Source organism: Lepidochelys kempii, chromosome 2 (genome assembly GCF_965140265.1).
Source record: "Lepidochelys kempii isolate rLepKem1 chromosome 2, rLepKem1.hap2, whole genome shotgun sequence".
NCBI lineage: Eukaryota > Metazoa > Chordata > Testudines > Cheloniidae > Lepidochelys > Lepidochelys kempii.
The window spans coordinates 235,714,967-235,739,454 of NC_133257.1; the positions used below are offsets into that span (position 1 = coordinate 235,714,967).

Here is a 24,488-nt window from a genome sequence, read left to right on the forward strand (position 1 = left end):
AAATACATCATCCTTTATTCAACCTCCCCTGCGGGCAGAGAGCCGCCCTCCCGCCTGTTCCCCTTCCACACAGCCCGGGGCCCCTCCTGTGGGTGTGGGTGGGGGGACGACAGGGGGCTGGAGACACCCTCGCCTCAACTTCCCCCCTTCTGCTAGGCCGGCCCCGCAGCTGCAGCCTAAGCCCCCCCCCCCCCCCCGCAGGGCGCTGTCCCCGCTCTCCGCGGGGCTGCAGGCGAACCGGGCTCCCGGTCCCGAGCCGCGCCGCCACCTCCTTGCCCAGCACTGGACAGCGCCTCTCCCCCGGACCGCCAGTGGCTCCCGGGTGACTGACAGGCGACCCGGCCATACGGGGAGCGGGGCAGCGGGCGTGCACCTACGAGGGCTGGTTGGGAAGGGGCCAGCGGTAATGAGGGGTTGGCGCCGGCAGAGCAGCCTGGTGAACAGCCTCCCGCAGCCGGGAGAGGGCGGAGCGTGGGTCTCTCGGCTGGGAAACCCGAGCGCTCAGTTAGCCCGGCACCCGCTCCCTAGGAACAAGCCGGTCCCACGGGACCCAGCCCCGCGCCTCCCCGGCAGCGTCCGCCCGCCCCTCGCCATGCCGGCGGGATGCGGAGCCCAGGCGCGTGGGTCCGGAGTGGGGGACGGGACCTGCCACCTGCTCGGCTGAGGGCGCGGCCGCCTCTGCGTGCAGCGGCTTGGAACACCTCCGTGGCGGCGGCGGGGGGAGGAGGGCGTAAGCAGGCTAACTATAGCCTCTCCCCAGAGCGAGAGAGGGGCTGCAACCTGCTCGGAAGCCGGGCAGCGTAATTCCCAGCGCTGGGCAGCGTGCAGAGGGCGCGCTCGCTGGGCATCGCCACAGGTGACTTGAATTTTTCCGCTGCAGCTGCCTTGCCAAGGCACGCCACTGCCACTGATCGTTGTTTTGCACCTTGGCTGGGGGCGGGTGGGGATAGCTGTGATAATCATAGTACAGGGACCTAGCCGTGCCTGCGCGCTCCGAGGACATGGCTCGGCGCCTGCTTCTCTCTCTCCTGCTCTTTGCCCAAGTGGGGGTCGGGGCTGGATCCGGCCAAGGGCGGACGGTGCACCACAAAGACAAAGCAATCACAGGGAAACAGCCTATTTACAACAACATGAAGGGCCCGGATCCTCCCCCGGCTCCCTGGAGCAGATCTACTGAGAGCACCATCTTGGCGCAGAGGCTCACCGAAGAGGTGCCTCAAAACGTGGCCTCCTTCCTCTACACGGGGGACTCCCGGGAACTGGGGCGCGCCAACTGCTCCCGGAGGTACGAACTGGCCAGCCTGGCTGGGAAGTCTCGCCTCACCGCTCACCCTTCTTTGCACGGTGCCCTGGACACGCTCCTCCACGCTACCAACTTTTTGAGCATGATCCTCCAGAGCAATAAATCCCGGGAGCAGAACTTGCAGGAGGACATGGGCTGGTACCAAGCCTTGATCAGGAGTCTCCTGGAAGGGAACCCCAACATATCCAGAGCAGCTATTACTTTCAATGTAGAGCCCTTGTCCTCTGCTCCCCAGGTTTTCCTCCAGGCCAGCCGGCAGGAGACCCAGATCCTCCTGCAGGATTTGTCCTCCACAGCTCACCATTTAGCCAATGCCTCTATCGAAACCGAGTGGTTCCACAGCTTGAAGCGCAAGTGGAGGCCACATCTGCACAGGAAGGTCTTAACGCCGGGCCCTAAAACTTTGGAGAGCAGCTGGAAGAAGAAGGACAGCTACCCGGCAGATAAGAACCACATCAAATGGTCCTCGCCCTACCTGGAGTGTGAGAATGGGAATTACAAACCCGGATGGCTAGTGACTCTGTCAGCAGCTTTTTATGGGCTGCAGCCAAACCTTCTCCCCGAATTCAGGTAGGAGAACTCCTTTCTGTGTAGTTACTAGTACTCAGAGTGGTGTTCGGAAGGTTTGTTGCAGGGAGGGGGCACCCAGGAACTTATCTCTCAACTAACGTTATCATCCAATTCTAGAACAACCCTGCCCCCCAATCAAACACAAAGCAAAATCAAACTGCCTTTAGAGGCAGACCTTGGCTGAGCTCTTTACTGCCATGCTCTAGGGAGCTGTTGCCTGGTAAAAGCATCACTATTTGTGACAATGTATAAAACACTGTTTTCTCTAATCACCTGAGTCTGGGGGAGTTATTTTCATGGTCAGAAAGCAGGGTGCGTGTCTGTGTGTAGAAGAAAGCAGGAGAAGTTGCCTGTTGTAGTTAGTTATTTCTAACTGCGGGAGGAATGCAGAGTTGGTAGTTAAATGTTTGCTGATGTGTCATTAGTTACTATAGTGTATAATTAAAACCAGCACAATCCCAGACATAATTTTAACCCTCCAGAAAACATTATTTTTATTCTGCAAACTGCAATTTTATAGTCTTTCAAACCCATCCACTCTGGGGTGTGCTCAAAGGTGATAATGAACATACAGATGAATAAACCTGTGTCACCTCTGTTCACAATACAATGCATATAGTTAGATCCTTAGATGGCTACAGGTAAAACATTAATATTTTTCTAAAGATAAAAATATAATGCTCCCTTGTGCCTCTGCTGTTTCACGTCATAAAAGCTGATACATGGGATGTTTAAAGACTTATATACAAGTTATTCCCTGGTAGCCAATGAGCTGTGAACAGTTGAGAAAAATGTACAAAGGCCCACGTCCGAAGATGTTCTATATCCACTTTGATATCAGCAGGAGATTTGCCTGAGTAAAGACTGGAGCCCCTGGATGGGACCATAGGAACTTTTGCTAGGAAAAGCACTGGAGTTCCTTTGAGATCCCCACTGTGTCCTTATTTTTTTTTTCTGAAGTGGGTGGTAGCCTCTTTGTGGGTAAAATAGAGGTGCAAAGCTTCTTTTGTGTATTTGGTGCCCCTTTACTTTGGGAATCAGCTGGTGAGTGGAGGTAGCCAAGAACAAAGAGGCACATTATATGCTTTACCAGCGCTCAAGGTAGGGTGGCCAGACAGCAATGATAACAAACGCAATTCAGCCAAACATTTTTGTGAATTACGGTTTTCTAGGCTTAGCATGATATCCATTGGAGTCAAACCAAGGATGAATATGGCCAAATGTCTCTGAAAACTCCAGCCCAATAGAGAGTGACTCTTCTCCAGTGGAATGATGCTCTTGTACTCTGAACTCTTCTCACATGTTGCATTGATTGGATTAGCAAGTGTTGAGCCCAGCTGCAAGCTCCTTGTTGCTGAATTTCTCAGAAGGGCAAAAATCAACTTGGCTGCTCTTTTATAACTTTTTCAGAGCTTGGGCCAGCACAGCACAAGAGGAGCTCATGTGCCAGTAAAGTGCTGGTGTTTCACTGACATTCGTTGTTTGTACACTCCATGAACTTGTAGGTTTGGATGAATGGAGATGACTGTACATGCAGCGGTGCACAGCATGGAGCTCTCTCTTGTTGGGGCGGAGGGGAAATATATAATCCATAAAAGTTTATTCATCCCTAAACAAATGCTATCTGGCTGTTGGCTGACCCTTTCAGCACCATCCATCTAAGAACTAAGATCTTTACTTAGAGCTTAATACTTTGCCATAGAAGTCAATAGGAGGTTTGCCATTGATTTCAACAGGAGCAGAATCAGGCCCTGAGGCAGCAGAGCTTTAAAGTAACTGTTTCATGCCAGGATTCTATCCACATGATCCCTTAAAACTTCTCTTCATCCTACCAAAAAACGCATCTGCTGGACTGAGTACAGCCCCAGCCTTGCCACAGACACATCTCTATGATATAGGCCCACACTGTGATAGCACTCTCCACTCCAGGCAATATATCAGTTCAATTTTGGAGCAATACTTGCCACCCAAATCGACCAATAGAGGTCATTATGGTAGCAATACAAAACATTTCTTTTACCTCTGCAGCCTTCCCACCCTGCCTCCCCATAAATGTGCTATTTAGCATGTTGACATAACAATGATTAACTAGATTCAGAGTCCATTGCAACCATTTTATGCACCTCTGGGCAGCTGTTATACAACTATGTTTTTGGAGTTCTATATTCATCTTCCCCCCCCCCCATTTGAAGATACTGAAATGGGCCATGTTGTTGGCATGTTTAAAACAGATTCTATTGTGTTGAAAGGTTAATATTAAAGGTGATTAAACTACTATGTATGTTTTTTATAGTTAAAACACAACTGAAATACAGATTGTTAAATGTTTCTGGTAAATATTGTATGTGATTGGGGTGGGGAGAAGTACATATGTTTGATTTACACTGTCAAACATTTTATTTCCTGTTTTCAATTTGTGGAGTGAGAGATGAAAGATGATCTTGTACTTTAAAATATACATACAAAGATATTCTACAAAATGCTGGAAAAATACAACGGATGTCAATTAATTGCAGTTAACTCACGTGATTAACTCAAAAAAATTAATCACAGTTTAAATTGCACTGTTAAACAATAGAATACTGATTGAAATTTATTAAACATTTTTGGATGTTTTTCTACTTTTTCATATATATTGATTTCAATTACAATACAGAATACAAAGTGTACAGTGCTCAGTTTATATTATTATTTTTATTACAAATATTTGCCCTGTAAAAATGATAAAAAATCAATTCACCTCATACTGTAGAGCAGTCTTTTTATCGTGAAAGTGCAATTTACAAATGTAGATTTTTTTGTTACATAACTGCACTCAAAAACAAAACAATGTAAAACTTCAGAGCGTACAAGTCCACTCACTCCTACTTCTTGTTCAGCTAATTGCTAAGACAAACAGTTTATTTACATTTACGGGAGATGATGTTGCCCGCTTCTAGTTTACAAGGTCACCTGAAAGTGAGAACAGGTGTTCACATAATACTTTTGTAGCCAGCATTGCAAGGTATTTACATGTCAGTTATGCTAAACATTTGTATGCCCCTTCATTCTTCGACCACCATTCCAGAGGACATGCTTCCATGGTGATGACGCTTGTTAAAAAATAGTGCATTAATTAAATTTCTGACTGAACTCTTTGGGGGAAAATTGTATGTCTTCTGCTGTTTTACCCACATTCTGCCATATATTTCATGTTATAGCTGTCTCGGTTGATGACCCAGCTTTTAAGAACACTTTCCCTGCAGATTTGACAAAACACAAAGAAGGTACCAATGTGAGATTTCTAACGATAGCTACAGCACTCAACCCAAGGTTTAAGAATTTGAAGTGCTTTCCAAAATCTGAGAGGGATGAGGTATGGAGCATGCTTTCTGAAGTCTTAAAAGAGCAACACTCCAATGCAGAAATTACAGAACCCAAACCACCAAAAAAGAAAATCTGCTGGTGGTGTCTGAGTTAGTTGATGAAAAAGAACATGTGTCAGTCTGCACTGCTTTGGATAGTTATCGAGGAGAACCCATCATCAGCAAGGACGCGTGTCCTCTGGAATGGTGATTGAAGCATGATGGGATATATGAATCTTTAGTGCATCTGGCCTGTAAATATCTTGCAACGCCGGCTACAACAATGCCATGTGAATGCCTGTTCTCACTTTCAAGTGTCATTGTAAACAAGAAACAGATGGCATTATCTCCTGCAAAAGTAAACCAATTTGTTTGTCTGAGCGATTGGCTGAACAAGAAGTAAGACTGAGTGGACTTGTCAGCTCTAAAGTTTTACATTGTTTTATTTTTGAATGCAGTTATTTTTTTGTACATAATTCTACATTTGTAAATTCAACTTTCATGATATAGAGATTGAACTACAGTACTTGTATTAGATGAACTGAGTATACTATTTCTTTTGTTTTTAACAGTGCAAATATTTTTAATAAAAATAAAGTGAGCACTGTACACTTTGTATTCTGTGTTGTAATTGAAATCAATATATTTGAAAATGTAGAAAACATCCAAAAATATTTAAATAAATGGTATTCTATTATTATTTAATAGCGTGATTAATCACCATTAATTTGTTTAACTGCTTGACAGCCCTAAAAATACATTATTACAGTTTATGGAAAACCAAAGATTAGCCTTGTAGTTTTTTAAAAACCTAAATTATTCTAATATTGCAAAACATTTTCTATAATTCTTAGGTGCAAAGTTAGGCAGTCCAAACCACAATACTTTTTTAAAAGAAGAAATGAATTAAAAATATGAAATCAGAAACTGAATGAAAAGTTCAACATAGTCATTACAACATTAGTATTAATCACCATAAGTTGCCTCTCAAAATAGGTTTTTATTTCCCCTTTCCATCTGTCACTGAGTGACACAACATATTTTAAATTTCAAATTCCTATTTAAAGCCCATATGCTAACAAAACACGTATATGCTGGTCTCTTTCTTTTGAAGAAGTTGCACTGATTCTGCCCAACAAAATGTGTCTGTGAACCATCTGTTAAGGATGCGTTAATGCTGCTGCCATTCTTTGTCTGGCATGAGAGCAGCAGCAATAATTTAGTGCATGCCCACTCTAAACATCATCTAACATTTTATATACTTTCTTTCTTGCTTATCTCTGGTATATGATATTGTATGCATGGTGTGACAAAGTGAGACATTAATTTTCTTGATGGAAGAGTATTCTTTAGGTTTACAGAAAAGGAGTTTGCCTTTGCTTGTATTTATATGAATGCATTGCAGTGCAGTGGTTCTCGAACTGTGGTAATGAGGTCACCAGGCCTGGTGTTAGATTTGCTGGGGTCCAGGGCTGAAGCCAAATTTGGAGCTCCACCGCCCTGGGCACTGGGGCTCAGGTTACAGTCCCCGCCCACCCCCCTAGGGATGAAGCCCACGAGCTTTGCTCACCCTCCCCAGGCGACGGGGCTTGGGCTTGGGTCCCCCTTTGTGGGGTCGTGTAGTAATTTTTGTTGTCCGAAGAGGGTCACAGTGCAATGAAGTTTGAGAAATGCTGTGAATAGTATATGTATACCTCATATTATTAAAAACACAGGGCTAAACTCTGCTCTTAGTTACACCCAGGTAGATCTGGAATAATAACACTAAAGTCAGCATAAATGTTTCAGACCTACATTAGTGCAAAAAAGAGTAGAATTTGTCTCTCCTGGTTGAACATGAGTATTACCTCAAATATAGGGTGGACAAATGACTACTATTTCTGTCCAATAGCTGTTGCTATTTTTTGCTAGACCTTTCTTTAATGGCATTTTGGAAATTTAACCAAAAGCCTGTTTAAAGAGTAACCCATTAGTCTGGGCCATGAAGGCCTCTATCCTCTGCATTGCCAGAGGAAGTGAGCTACAAGGGTAGAGCCCTCTACTGAAAACATCTTGTCATCTGTCCTCGACCGTTCTGCCCCAGGAACTGGAAACCAGACTGCCTGAGGTGAGACCCCAGAAAAAGAATTTAGAAGAAAATATAGTCCTATATCTTGTCTTGCAAAGGCTAGCAAGGTAGGTCAATATTAAAATGAAGCCGAGAAACTCAAGAGAACTCAAAATACTCATGATAATATCCCAGCTCTTTTAAGATAATCACTGCGTAAATAGTTCTACCATAGCTTGGGCCTCTTATTTCCTTAGAGACCTGTTTATATTTGTAGCCTTTTCTGTCGGCTTTGAGATTTTTTTTAGAAGGGCCTGTTCATCACACAGTGGCAATGGCAATGCTTTATTTTACCATTTGGGAAAACGTACATTTGGTCAAAAGGATAGGTTTTTTAAGGAGGCTAAATGCACCATACAGTGAAATTCTCCCACCATCACCCCGCCTTCTCCTCCTCCTTTTAAAGCCTGAGTAATGAGGTTTTAGGGATGGAGTTCACTACCTAAAGTGTGGGCACAGAAAGGGCTAGAACTCAGTCCCTTTGCAGTTGCTACTCCTGCACAGAGTGGTGGAGCAATAGGATTTATCATGAATCTTGTAGTCCCCTCTCTGTGTAATTTCCAGACCTCCATTATATACTGACCTGGAATCACCTTCTATGGTGCAGAAACCTCATGTTTAACTGGTCTTTGCAACCCCACTGCAGAATTTAAATGGTGTGAAGAAACTTGCATCTGTGTTCCCCACCGTGGATGTATTTCACTCTATAGAAGTGCATATTTGGCCTCTGGAGAGGGAGCTGGATGTTAGTACATTGCTTCTACAACTGTAGGTGATTAGTGGGCCAACGGGGAGGTTGAACAGCTCTGGTGGAAGTTAACCGCACAGTTTGGTATTCAGTAGACTATCCATTAATGGTCTCTTTTTTCAGTTCTAAATAGTATCTTGAATACCACCCTCATTTTTGTTAATATCCTGTTGTAATGCACTAACATAGTGGGGAGTGATCATGACTATTACTCATCAGTATCTTACACTAGGCCTGAATATCATAAGGCCACAGGTACTCTTTTTCCTGCTACTGTAACAAGTCCAGACTGCTTCCTCATTGAGTCGGGTACAGTACTTGCAAGTTTTCTTTCTTTCTTTCATTTTTTTGTTTTTGTTTGTTTTTTAAAGAACTATTGGGAGAGTACATCTGAAGGATGATTCTTTTGGCAATTCAATGCCCATTATCAGCAGCTGACCATTTATTCTGAATGATGCTACATGCTGGAGCATTTACAGAAAATAAATTGACTACCAAATTCAGCTGACCAAGTACTGTGTTTTTTATTTTCTGATGCTTCTATTTCTGGCTTTCAGACCCAGTTCGTCAAATTATGTAGGTGCCTAATGCCCATTGATTTTCTTTTTTTTGATGATCTGGGCCTCAGTACTTATCTCTAATTATTAGAAACATATCCCTGGGCACACTAGCTTTTTTTGCTGTATTGTCAAACCTGGTCATTCCTTCCATAAAGGCAGTGGAATTCACTGAGTCATCATTCCAATTTCAGCAGGAATTGGACTGAACCCATATTAAGCCATGTAGAATGGTGTTTAGTTTGGAGTGCACTACTGAAAGCAAATACATCCATGGAGGAAAATTCATATATATGAACAAACAGCAATTTCCCAGGGAATATTTTCCGTAGCTTCTTAGTTTGTTAAATATGTAATAGGAATCAAGTTTGTTATTAAAATTTTTCAAAGAAAGGTCAAAACAAATCCTGAATAAATGAAAGAAAATAATTTGGCCGTTAATATTTTCCCTTTATAGGTGACTCAAGTCCTTACCTTAATTCCTTTCTCACATTTTAAACTAGTTTTCTAATTTCCTAAACTCTACAATCCAGTCTGCAATATTTCAAATAGTGAAGGAGACATAAGGATAAGGTTTATGGAGGATTGCATACTAACTGTACATGACTTCACATATTAGTTGTATAATCCTAAAAATATTGTAAAATGGTGAAAATGATATCTTCTTACTCTAAGATATTATGACCCATAGTAAGTTGGGAGTGGAAGGGGGAGAATAGATTTGACTTTAAAGTTAATAAATGGATCATTTTAAGCATTTACTTCCTAAAATTTTCAAAACTTTTGGCTTTATGGTCATGAAAGGACAGCAACTGGTGGGATCAGAGAAGGCCCATTACTATGATATGGATGATTTATTATCTGTTTAGCGTAGCACCCATGATGTTCTCCAGATATCTACGAATGGATGGTCCCTGCCCTAAGGAGCTCACAAGACTAAGGATGGACAGTAGATAGAGGTTAGGGAAGAGGAACAATAAATAAATAAACTAAAAACCAACAAATCTGCTTGAGTCACTGCAGGAATCTTGGACTGTTGGAATTCAGTCCGAAACACAGAAACAGTGTGGTTTTATGTGAGGATTAAAATGTGGACAGGGTTGAAGTGTACCTTACCTTTGTGAGGGTTTGAACATTTGGAAGACTAGAAAGAACCTGCTCTTTGGGGCAAACTCCTATTATTTTTCCTCCCCTCCCCCATGATAGCACATCCTCTGGGATAAGTTGTCATAGCTCTATTGACTTCAATGCAGCATTGACAATTTACACCAACTGAGGATCTGCCCCTTGATCTTTACCACTTTTTATTCCTTCAATCCACAGTCTCAATTTGTGGACACAGAAGTTCCCATGTGCAAGGCTGTCCCTGATGACAGAATTCAGCCAAGTAGTAATTTTAAGCAAGAGAGACTATTTTAAGAAGCTCTTTTGATTTAATTACAGGGAAATCCCCAGATATGCAGCAATGCATGCCTTAGATCTGAAGCCTATGTTGTCAATGAGATTGAGGATTCTAATCTTCTTTCAGATAGAACTACTCCACACTTGTAATACTGTTCCAAAGGCCCATGGGGATTTCCTTTGCAGAGGAATCCTAATTCATGTCCCACATTGCTATCCCCTGTTCTCTGATCAGGTTTATATTTAGTGCAAGCTGGTACTCCTGTGAAAATGTATGTTGAAAAACAGCAATGGTGCTTCTGTTAAGGTCTTAGAAAAATCTGTCTCAGTATTAATGAAAACTGAATTGTAGAGGGGAACAGATCAAAATCCTATTCTTTGTCACACATATAGTAAGTCCCTATAGCCATCTGAAGCTCTAAGTGGCAATCATGTGCATACATATAGACCTACATTTTAAAAAATGGCTGAGGGATTTTCCAAAGTAACTTAAGCACTTAGAAACCTAAGTCTCATTGATAGTCAATGTAACTTAGGCACCTAAGTCACTTGGACACACTTATAAATTTTATACTAACATTTTTAGAAAGTGATTGGTAATTTTGGAAGACCAGTTAGAGACACCTTGAAGGGGCCTGATTTTCAAAAAGTACTGAGGACTCAAGATCCTTTTAAGGTGTCTCAAGTTGGGCAATCAAAAATTGACACCCAAAATCACTAGTCACTCTTGAAAATCTTGGCCAAACTAATTAATGTATGTTTATGTATCTGTCTAGGAGTGCAGGGATTTGCAGAGTAGTCAGGCTACACCATCTATGGGGAATTAATCAATTCTTCCGCAGCACATGGTAAGAGGGATGTACTGTAGGGAGTTGGGAGCCTGAGTCTGGTAGTAAGAGTCAGGAAGGGCCTCTAGGAAGAGTTCTGGAGCTGAGGAATGACATCTTTTCTACCACTTTACAGCCCGACCTTAAAGCTTGTCTTTAGCTGGGAGAAGCCCTTTAGCTGGGAGAAGCACGTAGATGTTTGGCCCTTTAAATTGTTTACATTGATTTCTCTTTTTCTAATATAGCACACAACAGAAGCGTTTATACTCCACTTAGTTATGCAGAATCCTTTCATGTCCAGAATGGTCAGCTTAGGAGGCCAGTCTAGCATCTTTCAAAAGAAATATATATTTCACAGTTGAAGCCTTTACAAAGCATGAATATAACCTAGAGAGCTTTTCCAAATTCCCTTTTTAAAGGTTGTGTCCTCTTTATATGCTCACATCTAGCTCTAACTTGCTGGAAGTCTTGCTAATTCTTTGTCTCTTTTCATATCTTCTTGACTGAGAGGCTTGTGTAGCTTATATGGGTAGACTATAAGCGGAGCTGATTACAAGGATCTTTTATTGATACGTTTGACATCTCTTCATTTTTATTTGTCCTCTGCTCATGTGTATTTAATTTTATATAGGTAAGCATTAGACAAAGTGCATTCCTGTTCAACTGAGACTTGACCTCTTTGACAAAAAGACTCCTAAAATCTAGGAGATAGACGGACCATGTTTGTCACTGTTTAAATGTTTGGCAAACCATTCTGTGCACCTCTGCTTATAAGCAGCACTGTGAAAAGGAAATATACTCTTTCTGTTTTATAGAGTGACACTGGTGTCAAAAATTCTCCTGTAGACGCAAAAGTTTGTAACTCATTATTACAATAAAGTATAACTACTGAAAATATCAAGATAACCACTAAGTTGGGAAAACAAGTTTAAATCAATCACTGGCACTGATTTTGAAGGAGACAGAATGTCAACAAACAGCGGTGCTGGAAATTAAGGCAGGCATGAAAGCCTCTTAAATCAAACCTTCCGACCTGACAGAAAATCCTTGATGACATCATTCTTCAACAATTCTCCATTATACATAATTCTAACTAATAATTTCTTGTCTGTGGAAATCCAAAATGCTAAATATAACCCTCTAATCTTGAAGCAGTATTTTGTGTCAGCTTTGTAAAACAAGGATAGAAAACAGAATATTTATAGTAATAAGGAGATTAGCTTCCAATGCACAAAATACACTTGGTTGCCAGATGGTCTACAATTACCGTTCATATTATTATCATCTTATCACTGTGATTGTGACCTGGGTTCAGCTATGCTGTTCTGTCAGCCTGGGTGAATATCAGACTGATAGTATGTGCCGACAAGCCAAGTTTTACTAACACGCTGTTGACATTTGTGTCTTGATCACTTGGACCAAGATATCAAAGCTAAAATTATTCCCAGCTAGTTCTGTAAATAGTAGTTGATCCCTATATGTACTAGTAGGATGTCTTCTTTCATATGTTCTCTTTTCAGCGTACTGAATCAAAAATAACTAAAAATGTGGGTAGCTAACCAGCTTGTGTTATTTACTGTATTAATACCAGTAAAATATTTCAGAAATATGTAATCATCCTACATAGCTGTATATGCTTTACATGTACATATGATGGTGTGGTATAAGTCTGGGATGGATGCAAAAGGGAGGTCATCACAAATGAATGCCAATAAACCTTTTACTGCACTGCGCTATGGTGACATATTCTGTAAATGCCACACACCTCACACACAATCTATTTTAAAATTATTTTACATCTCTCAAGTAGGTTAAAAAGCTCTGTTAGCACTGTTGCAACCCCTGTTACTGGCTTACCAGAACTGTGGAGTTAAAATAAGACAGAGATGGGAACTACATGCTGCAGAGGCCTAGTAAATAAAATAGTTAAGATGCACAATGTAACAGTGATGGGCTTGATACTTAGGACACTGTCTAATCCCCATGAGTAGCTCTAGATAAGGGAATTGGTCTCATAACTTTTAGCATAGCAGTTGGGGCACTCACCTGGGATGTGGCAGGCACAAGTTCAAGTCTCATCTTTGCCTGATATGGAGAAGGGATTTGAATGTGAGTCTCCCATCCCTCTTCCCAGCTAATTGCTGTAGCCCTGGGGGTATGGGATAGTCTGGCAAAGGTCTTTCTCAGTCTTTCCCGTTGAAGCTACTCCACTTTGTATAAATCTTTAAATAGTCATTGGAGCAGTCTGCCACATCCCAGGGGAGTGCCCCAACCAGCAGGCTATAGTCATTCCTATACAGTTTCTCTGGCCAAGTGACTATTCCTTGTAATCATGAATGACAATGAATAGTCATTTGGGGGCAGGGCAGGATGGGATGGAGAGAGAGAGAGAGATGGATGCGGGAGAGAGAAGCTACATTTACACTGTAACTTCTCTTCCTCCCCCAGAATCAAGTTTCACAGCCTAGGTCAATTGACTGGGGCCCATGCTACAGGGCTAAAAATAGCAGTGTAGATGTTCTTGCTCAGGCTAAAGCCTGGGCTCTGAAATCTGGTGAGCGGGGTGGGTCTCAGAGCCTTGGCTCCAGCTTGAGTGGCAATGTCCATACTGCCGTTTTTAGTCCTGTAGCACAAGCCCCAAGAGCCCAAGTCAGTTGACCAGGACACTGTGACTTGCTGCTGTGGTTTTTTTCAATGTCTCTGTACCTAGGAGAGATACTCTCTAGCCTGACGGTTAGGGTACTTATCCAGGATATGGCAGACCCAAGCGCAGATTCCTGCTTCAGTTATTAATTCAATTCATTATACAAAGTGGAACAGCTTCAACAGAATGGACTAAGACAGGCATACGCTTGGTGGCTAGACACTTTCTTGTAATGTAGGAGACACAAATTCAAATCCCTCCTCCACATTAGGGAGAGCCTAGGAGGGAATAAAAAAACAGGTCTCCTACATCCTAGGTGTGTGCCCTAATGACTGGGCTAAAAGTTATAAGGGCACTTGCTCCTCCACTCCTTTTGTGAATCTTGTCCTCTGCTTTTGTTAAAATGCCTGAAGTTGAAATGAAAACCTTCAAGTTGGATGAAATAAAATATTTAATTCAACCTGACTTAAACTTTTGTTTCTGACTTTTTGATTCACTGAACATGTTGAAAACTTCCATTTGTCAGTTTGACCCAAAACTAAATTTTTTCACTGGGGGGAGGACTATTTTTGGAATTGCTAGCAAACTGAAAAATCCATTATTTGCCTAGCTCTACTCATGAGAAATCTCTCTCCCAATTTTATTGTTGGGCTGCACTGTCCGTAGAAGAGAGGAAGGTTTCTGACTGCTGCTAGGAAGAACCATTACCAGTTTTGTTTTCCTCCTCCCTGTTAGGAACTTCTCTTCCTCTACCTTGTCCTCCCAACACAACCCACCTCTCCTTTCTGCTGATTACCAACCCCAGCAATCCACTAGGGATGGGAAGAGGGGAAAAGAAACTGGTCACATTAGGTCTTCAAGCAGGAAGTGAGGAAGAATCTGAATGGTGACAGGAGAGTGGGTTAGAGCTGATAAATTTTTTGTCCACTTTTTTAAAATAAAAAATGAAGCTTTGCCAAAATCAAAATGTTGTGAAAAGTTTGATTTGATAATTTTCAATCAAAAAAGTTGAAAACAAATTTGTCTTGTTTGAAATTGAAATGTTCAGTTTTGAAAACCCAAAATAAAATGAAAAAATAACTTCAATTTGAAACAATCTTGTTTTGAATTTTTCTTCTGTTGAAGAAATCAAAACTTTCCATGGAAATGTTTGAACAAAATCATTTCACTTGAAACTTCTCACAGAATAAAGTTGGACTTTTCAACTATCTTGCATGTAGAAAAGGCTGAAAACAAATGTACTTCTTTCTAAGTGGAAACCACTTAGAATGATTTACTACTCTAGTGCACTAAGGAGTAGAGTACCTTAGTTACAAATTCCTTGATCTAAAATAAGTCCAATCACATTCAAATGCTTGTTCTGCATTTACAGTCCCTAATTGCACTGAGTCCTGTGTACTGCTGACTTACAAGTAACCACCTCTAGCTACACTCTTCTTTTCTGGCCTCTTTTCCATCCCCTTATAGCTCTTAATCATTGTAGTAATTGTGCAACAGCTTGCTCACCACACAGCACAGCCTACTGTTGCAGACAAAGGTTTCGCAGTTTTACCCCCACTCTTAGAGTGGTTAGGCTTAAATTCTTAAATCATCTTATTTTCTCTCTCATGCATCCTACCTTTTTTAGAAAAAAACTATGTGTTGGGCGGGGGTGACCAACCTGAGCCTGAGAAGGAGCCAGAGTTTACCAGTGTACATTGCCAAAGAGCCACAGTAACACGTCAGCAGCCCTCCCCATCTGCTCCCCAGCACCCCCCACCTGCTGGCAGCCCCCACCAATCAGTGCCTACTCCCCCCTCCCACTGAGGCTTTGGGGAGGGGGAATGGGTGGAGTGGGGGCAGAGCAGGGGGTTGAGCAGTGAGCACCCCCCAGCACATCGGAAAGTTAGCATCTAGCTACAGCCCCAGAATCAGTGCCTAGGTAAGGAGCTCCATATTAACCTTTGAAGAGCTGCATGTGGCTCCGGAGCCACAGGTTGGCTGCCCCTGGTGTTGGGGATAAGCCTCCTTTCTACCAATTAAAAACAAAATCTACACAAGGGATAAGCTCTTTTCCTCAACAGGAAATAAAGCCCTGCTTCCCTAAGGCGTCTGTAAAGTCTCCCAGGTGAGACTGCTGCAGCTCTAATAAGGATGACTCATCACAGATCTTTCAGCAGGTGAACCAGTTTCTTCACAGCAGGTAGAAGAAAATATTTAGCTAAATATTTTTGTGAGAAATTTCCAATGCTTGCAAAAGCCTCTGCTTTATTGTGGGCAAGTGAGTTTGGCTGCAATCCTGCAAGTTCCTTTACAGGACGGACTCCTCCTGTGTCTATGCAGTGCCCCATTGAAATGAATACTTTACAGGACCGGCTACCCCACAAACCCAATTTGTTGCCTTGTATGTGGTTTTTAAGGACCCAAAAGTGGTCCAGAAAAATGGTACAAATCTGCATGATGTACCTGAGTGGTGAAAGTTGTGTTGGGCAGAGTTAGGAGCTAACTGAATGCAGTGAACAATCACATGCACCTAGACAGTTTGTTATTGTTTGCACGTGGTCAGGGCAGTCTAATAAGGTTAAGGAACTAAATTCTGCTCAGGAATCTTGATCCACCAACACCTACATCACATATAAAATACTAAACTAGTAAGCCAGATTTTTGTATTCCTGGGCAAACTCACCCCTTTGGTACCTGAAATATGGAAGATCTTTTGATTTGGATTGAGGTAGGCTGTGGAGGGCTGAACAATCCCCAAACCCTCATTTAAGCAAATACAACAAGCACTTCTGAATGAACGTAAGCAGCAGGATATGGACCCTGGACTTCAGGAAAGCAGACTTCGACTCCCTCAGGGAACGGATGGGTAGGATCCCCTGGGGGACTAACAGGAAGGGGAAAGGAGTCCAGGAGAGCTGGCTGTATTTCAAGGAATCCCTGTTGAGGTTACAGGGACAAACCATCCCAATGTGTCGAAAGAATAGTAAATATGGCAGGCGACCAGCTTGGCTTAACGGTGAAATCCTAGCGGATCTTAAACATAAAAAAGAAGCTTACAAGAAGTGGAAGGTTGGATATATGAACAGGGAAGAGTATAAAAATATTGCTCGGGCATGTAGGAATGAAATCAGGAGGGCCAAATCGCACCTGGAGCTGCAGCTAGCGAGAGATGTCAAGAGTAACAAGAAGGGTTTCTTCAGGTATGTTGGCAACAAGAAGAAAGCCAAGGAAAGTGTGGGCCCCTTAATCAATGAGGGAGGCAACCTAGTGACAGAGGACGTGGAAAAAGCTAATGTACTCAATGCTTTTTTTGCCTCTGTCTTCACGAACAAGGTCAGCTCCCAGACTGCTGCGCTGGGCATCATAACATGGGGAATAGATGGCCAGCCCTCTGTGGAGAAAGAGGTGGTTAGGGACTCTTTAGAAAAGCTGGACGTGCACAAGTCCATGGGGCCGGACGAGTTGCACCCGAGAGTGCTAAAGGAATTGGCGGCTGTGATTGCAGAGCCATTGGCCATTATCTTTGAAAACTTGTGGCGAACGGGGGAAGTCCCGGATGACTGGAAAAAGGCTAATGTAGTGCCAATCTTTAAAAAAGGGAAGAAGGAGGATCCTGGGAACTACAGGCCAGTCAGCCTCACCTCAGTCCCTGGAAAAATCATGGAGCAGGTCCTCAAAGAATCAATCCTGAAGCACTTACATGAGAGGAAAGTGATCAGGAACAGTCAGCATGGATTCACCAAGGGAAGGTCATGCCTGACTAATCTAATCGCCTTCTGTGATGAGATTACTGGTTCTGTGGATGAAGGGAAAGCAGTGGATGTATTGGTTCTTGACTTTAGCAAAGCTTTTGACACGGTCTCCCACAGTATTCTTGTCAGCAAGTTAAAGAAGTATGGGCTGGATGAATGCACTATAAGGTGGGTAGAAAGCTGGCTAGATTGTCGGGCTCAACGGGTAGTGATCAATGGCTCCATGTCTAGTTGGCAGCCGGTGTCAAGTGGAGTGCCCCAGGGGTCGGTCCCGGGGCCGGTTTTGTTCAATATCTTCATAAATGATCTGGAGGATGGTGTGGATTGCACTCTCAGCAAATTTGCGGATGATACTAAACTGGGAGGAGTGGTATATACGCTGGAGGGCAGGGATAGGATACAGAGGGACCTAGACAAATTGGAGGATTGGGCCAAAAGAAATCTGATGAGGTTCAATAAGGATAAGTGCAGGGTCCTGCACTTAGGACGGAAGAACCCAATGCACAGCTACAGACTAGGGACCGACTGGCTAGGCAGCAGTTCTGCGGAAAAGGACCTAGGGGTGACAGTGGACGAGAAGCTGGATATGAGTCAGCAGTGTGCCCTTGTTTCCAAGAAGGCCAATGGCATCTTGGGATGTATAAGTAGGGGCATAACGAGCAGATCGAGGGACGTGATCATCCCCCTCTATTCAACATTGGTGAGGCCTCATCTGGAGTACTGTGTCCAGTTTTGGGCCCCACACTACAAGAAGGATGTGGATAAATTGGAAAGAGTCCAGCGAAGGGCAAAAAAAAATGTTTAGGGGTCTGGACATGACTTATGAGGAGAGGCTGAGGGAACTGGGATTGTTTAGTCTGCAGAAGAGAAGAATGAGAGGGGATTTGATAGCTGCTTTCAACTACCTGAGAGGTGGTTCCAGAGAGGATGGTTCTAGACTATTCTCAGTGGTAGAAGAGGACAGGACAAGGAGTAATGGTCTCAAGTTGCAGTGAGGGAGGTTTAGGTTGGATATTAGGAAAAACTTTTTCACTAGGAGGGTGGTGAAACACTGGAGTGCGTTATCTAGGGAGGTGGTAGAATCTCCTTCCTTAGAAGTTTTTAAGGTCAGGCTTGACAAAGCCCTGGCTGGGATGATTTAATTGGGGATTGGTCCTACTTTGAGCAGGGGGTTGGACTAGATGACCTCCTGAGGTCCCTTCCAACCCTGATATTCTATGATTCTATTTTACAGGATAGATGTAGATTTGCACAAAGGTATGAACTAAATGTACTTATCTAAATATGGACGATGAATTCATAATGATGAATGAATGTCTGCCTAATACTATATAATTTATGGCTGAACATAAGCACTTTAAGATGTTTTACATGAAGAGGGTAAAAATGAGTCTGAAAGGTGGTGACTTATTTTGAATCTTAGATAAAAATCTTCTTGATTGATGAATTAGACGCTAAGTCAGTGTAACTATTGACTTTGGTGGAGTTTCACTTGCTTACACCAGGTCTGAATTTGGCCATAAATGGCCCAAAGGATTAAATGAATCTGTTGCTCTGTTCCTGTTTTATGATGATCAGTCTTACTTGTATAGACTGTGCTCTTACCAAAAAAGGCAGCATGTTCTAGTGGGTTAAGTCAGGAGTTCCTGAGTTACATCCTGGCTATGCCTCCAGCTCCTTGCATGGACTTGAGGAAGTGATTTAGTGCATCTGTGACCTGTATCTCTGTCTGTAAAATAAATATAGTAATATTTCCCTACCATACAAGGCTCTTGTGAAAATGAAGTAGTTTGTACATCACTGAAAAGATTAAGGTATTATAGACACAGTTAATAAAGGTTTTAATTGTTTGTGAGTAATACTGTTGGCATAATAAACATGTCACTTTCTTTAAAAAACTGATGTTAAGCAATTGGATTCCTAACCTGAAATTAGCAGGTTAAAATTAGAGCACACATAGCTGATGTCATGCACTTCACCGGGGGCACAGATCCAAGAAGACCATGAGTACTGGCTGAAAGTGCTGGGCCGGCAATCTGTAGCTTGTAAGGATATCTCTGTATTTGGTAGTAGAAATTAAGACTTTGCAGTGGTATGCTTTTTCATAAAGTAATTGGCTGCAAAATGAGGCTGTGCTTTTTAGTATAGTTTGGCTTGTTTGAAACTTTAATGAGCTTGAGGATTCAACATTGAACGTTTAGAATAACTTGCAGATCACAACATTAACAATTACTATGACATTTTGGTGTGGCATTTTCGCACAATTATTATATAATATCCCTTACAGAAACACTGCACTAAAACCTTTATAATTAAACACACGATAAAGAGTCAAATGCTAGTAACAGGTATATGATCTCTGAAGATGAACATAAATCTCCTCAGTACTAATTCATTCCACTGACTATTCTAAGAGAAAGGAAGGAAACTCTCTTCTTTTCCCTTTTTTTAAAGCTAGGCAGCTGCTCTTTCCACGTTTTTTGCTTTTCATACTGTTTTAAGGTGTTTGTAATGCAGTGTGATTAAGTGGAAATTGGATCAGTCTATTTTCAGTGGAAGGAATCTTCTAATACTGTGCGAGAAACTTTTGATGATGAAGGCTTTTAAGTTCCTGGCACATGAGTATGATTCTTCAGAGAGTGCTTGCTCATTTATTTGGTGTATGTACTAGAAGCATCCTTCTGAATTTCCTAGATACCAAGGACTTGATTCTCTGTTGTCCTTCACTTTGTGAAATCATTTACATCAGTGTAAAGAGGGTGTAAAATGTTGTTGAGTCAGAATGTTGGCATTGTACTCTTGCTTTATACTAGTGTAAATGAATATACAAAACACAGGGCAACAGAGAATCGGGCTCCAAAGATGTTCCAGAATGTGTAGCGGTCACCAAGGTACTATGCAGCAGGACTATGTTGTACTGGTGCTTTAGAACCAGAAGCAGATGGTTTGGGGGTGGGGTGGGGTGAAGTGGGGTGGGGGGAGGGCTCTGCTACACATCTGGTGGCTTGGAAGTTGATACCCAGGTATGCAGATGAGATGTTGGATTTAGAGACAGTATCTTTGTCTAGGCTTCTGTCAATCTAAGGAACTTACAAGGCCTATATCACTGTAGTTTCTGGGTACCTCACAATCTTTTAATGTATGTATCCTCACAGCACCCCTGTGAGGTAAAGGATATAAGTGAGGCACTGAGAGGTTAAGTGACTTGTCTGAGACCTAGTGAGTGGTCTGTGATACTCAAAGCAAGGACTCCTGGGTTCTTTACTAACACCTTAACCACTGGACAATGATCCCCTTCAGGGTCTTGAGGTCAGGTTCACGGGTCCATTGCACAGGTTTCTTGTGGGGATTGGATAGAGGAGTCCTTGCCTCATTGGTGGAGGTTTGTCTGTTCCCTGGTGGGATCCCATCCCTCTGAGGAGAATGGTAAAAAGAGACTCAAGGTCAGAGGACTTGGACAAAATCACACAAGTTGGGTTTTCCACATGTAGGAGAAATGAGAAATCTCCACTTGGGGATCCCATTATTTGTGAGCTGCCCTCTCTCCAAAAACCAAGGCAGGGGATGAACTAAGACAAAAAGTCACTTCAGAGGGAAAATGACTTTGAAATGTCAAACTTTTCGTCAAACATATTTCCTTTTTTGGCCAGCTCTAGTTATTGATATGTGTTGTCTGAGCTGGGGAAGAGCAGGCAGGTGAAGGTCTGTCAGCAGATGGGTCAAAGAAACATGGTGAGGGTAGTGTTGACGGGGCTGGGGACAGATGTGAAGATGTAAGCCAGGTGTGATGGGAGGTAGCTTTGGCAAAGTCACTGCTCCGTCAATGAGTGAAATACAGAATAGAAATCACACGATTCAAAACGGGAAATTGAAATGGTAACTAAATGATGCAAGGTTTCAGAGTAGCAGCCGTGTTAGTCTGTATCCGCAAAAAGAAAAGGAGTACTTGTGGCACCTTAGAGACTAACAAATTTATCTGAGCATAAGCTTTCGTGAGCTACAGCTCACTTCATCGGATGCATTCAGTGGAAAATACAGTGGGGAGATTTATATACACAGAGAACATGAAACAATGGGTGTTACCATACACACTGTAACGAGAGTGATCAGGTAAGGTGAGCTATTACCAGCAGAAGAGCGGGGGCGGGGTGGGGTGGGGGGAGAGAAAAAACCTTTTGTAGTGATAATCAAGGTGGGCCATTTCCAGCCCTTGACAAGAACTTCTGAGGAACAGGGGGTGTGGGGGGAGAAGGGGTGGAATAAACATCGGGAAATAGTTTTACTTTGTGTAATGACCCATCCACTCCCAGTCTTTATTCAAGCCTAAGTTAATTGTATCCAGTTTGCAAATTAATTCCAATTCAGCAGTCTCTTGTTGGAGTCTGTTTTTGAAGTTTTTTTTGTTGAAGACTTGCCACTTTCAGGTCTGTAATCGAGTGACCAAAGAGATTGAAGTGTTCTCCGACTGGTTTTTGAATGTTATAATTCTTGACGTCTGATTTGTGTCCATTTATTCTTTTACGTAGAGACTGTCCAGTTTGGCTAATGTACATGGCAGAGGGGCATTGCTGGCACATGATGGCATATATCACATTGGTAGATGTGCAGGTGAACGAGTCTCTGATAGTGTGGTTGATGTGATTAGGCCCTATGATGGTGTCCCCTGAATAGATAAGTGGACACAGTTGGCAACGGGCTTTGTTGCAAGGATAGGTTCCTGGGTCAGTGGTTCTGTTGTGTGGTGTGTGGTTGCTGGTGAGTATTTGCTTCAGGTTGGGGGGCTGTCTGTAAGCAAGGACTGGCCTGTCTCCCAGGATCTGTGAGAGTGATGGGTTGTCCTTCAGGATAGGTTGTAGATCCTTGATGATGCATTGGAGAGGTTTTAGTTGGGGGCTGAAGGTGATGGCTAGTGGCGTTCTGTTATTTTCTTTGTTGGGTCTGTCCTGTAGTAGGTGATTTCTGGATACTCTTCTGGCTCTGTCAATCTGTTTCTTAACTTCAGCAGGTGGGTATTGTAGTTGTAAGAACGCTTGATAGAGATCTTGTAGGTGTTTGTCTGAGGGGTTGGAACAAATGCGGTTGTATCGTAGAGCTTGGCTGTAGACAATGGATCATGTGGTTTGGTCTGGATGAAAGCTGGAGGCATGTAGGTAGGCACAGCGATCAGTAGGTTTCCAGTATAGGGTGGTGTTTATGTGACCATCACTTATTAGCACCATAGTGTCTCGGAAGTGGATCTCTTGTGTGGACTGGTCTAGGCTGAGGTTGATGGTGGGATAGAAATTGTTGAAATCATGGTGGAATTCCTCAAGAGCTTCTTTTCCATGGGTCCAGATGATGAAGATGTCATCAATGTAGCGCAAGTAGAGTAGGGGCATTAGGGGACAAGAGCTGAGGAAGCGTTGTTCTAAGTCATCCATAAAAATGTTGGCATACTGTGAGGCCATGCGGGTACCCATAGCAGTGCCGCTGATTTGAAGGTATACATTGTCCCCAAATGTGAAATAGTTATGGGTGAGGACAAAGTCACAAAGTTCAGCCACCAGGTTTGCCGTGACATTATCAGGGATACTGTTCCTGATGGCTTGTAGTCCATCTTTGTGTGGAATGTTGGTGTAGAGGGCTTCTACATCCAGAGTGGCTCGGATGGTGTTTTCAGGAAGATCAATGATGGATTGTAGTTTCCTCAGGAAGTCAGTGGTGTCTCAAAGATAGCTAGGAGTGCTGGTAGTGTAGGGCGTGAGGAGGGAGTCTACATAGCCAGACAATCCTGCTGTCAGGGTGCCAATGCCTAAGATGATGGGGTGTCCAGGATTTCCAGGTTTATGTATCTTGGGTAGCAGATAGAATACCCCTGGTTGGGATTCCAGGGGTGTGTCTGTGCAGATTTGTTCTTGTGCTTTTTCAGGGAGTTTCTTGAGCAAATGGTGTAGTTTCTTTTGGTAACCCTCAGTGGGATCAGAGGGTAATGGCTTTTAGAAAGTGGTGTTGGAGAGCTGCCTAGGAGCCTCTTGTTCATATTCCGACCTATTCATGATGATGACAGCACCTCCTTTGTCAGCCTTTTTGCCATATATATGCCATATATTTATTGCTGGCACATGATGGCATGTACATTAGCCAAACTGGACAGTCTCTACGTAAAAGAATAAATGGACACAAATCAGACGTCAAGAATTATAACATTCAAAAACCAGTCGGAGAACACTTCAGTCTCTTTGGTCACTCGATTACAGACCTAAAAGTGGCAAGTCTTCAACAAAAAAACTTCATAAACAGACTCCAAGGAGAGACTGCTAAATTGGAATTAATTTCCCCTCCCCTCACTGTTCCTCAGAAGTTCTTGTCAACTGCTGGAAATGGCCCACCTTGATTATCACTACAAAAGGTTTTTTCTCTCACCCCCTCCCCCCACTCTCCTGCTGGTAATAGCTCACCTTAAGTGATCACTCTCACAGCGTGTATGGTACACTGTTACAGTGTGTATGGTAACACCCATTGTTTCATGTTCTCTGTGTATATAAATCTCCCCACTGTATTTTCCACTGCATGCATCCGATGAAGTGAGCTGTAGCTCACGAAAGCTTATGCTCAAATAAATTTGTTAGTCTCTAAGGTGCCACAAGTCCTCCTTTTCTTTTCAAATGATGCAAGTAATTCAAATGAAAAATCAGGCCTAGGGCTAAGGTGCTGTGTGTATTGGATAATAAAAAGAGTTTGCAATGGAGTAAAGGAATGCTCTCCAAAGGACATGCTTTATTTTTTCTCTTAGGATTTATTGAGCTACTTGGAAATCAAAGGGAGCTTTCTCCATGGACTTCAACAGGAGCAGGATTTGGGTCTTATTACCTTGGTAAATAGCTCCCTCTAGAGTAGACAACAGGACATGTGTGTCATTTAGAAGAGGGCTAGTCTTTTAGAATGATGTGGCTGGCAGTTTGTGTAATGCTTATTGTATTACCTGGAAACTAAAACTATCCCCTCCAGAGAGCATCTCATCTGTGCTAGTCGCAGATATATTCTGCTCTGAAAATCAGAACTGAAGGCCAGAAGTGCGGGCCATTGCTAGGCACTAAAACTTGAATGACTGAGACTCATCAAATTACCTGAGTATGTAACTTATTCTTACCTACCATTTTACCTTTGCTGATTGCTTTAGATCTAAGATAATGATCTTCTGAGTTCTGGCCTCATGGTGATTCATGTCAGGGAGCAATAATATCAAAGAGGATCTCTCTGCAGCTATTACCTCA

At 42.7% G+C, this 24,488-nt stretch overlaps 1 protein-coding gene across 1 annotated transcript in view; it reads left to right on the plus strand.

The window, feature by feature from the left end:
* Positions 1-466: 466 nt before the first annotated feature.
* Positions 467-24,488, plus strand: part of GPR158 (G protein-coupled receptor 158) — a 320,809-nt gene continuing 296,787 nt past the window's right edge. Inside the window, exon 1 of the mRNA XM_073334275.1 lies at positions 467-1,873. Within this exon, the coding sequence (XP_073190376.1) occupies positions 1,002-1,873 (872 nt within the window). The 5' untranslated portion in view covers positions 467-1,001. The remainder of the gene's footprint in view (positions 1,874-24,488) is intronic.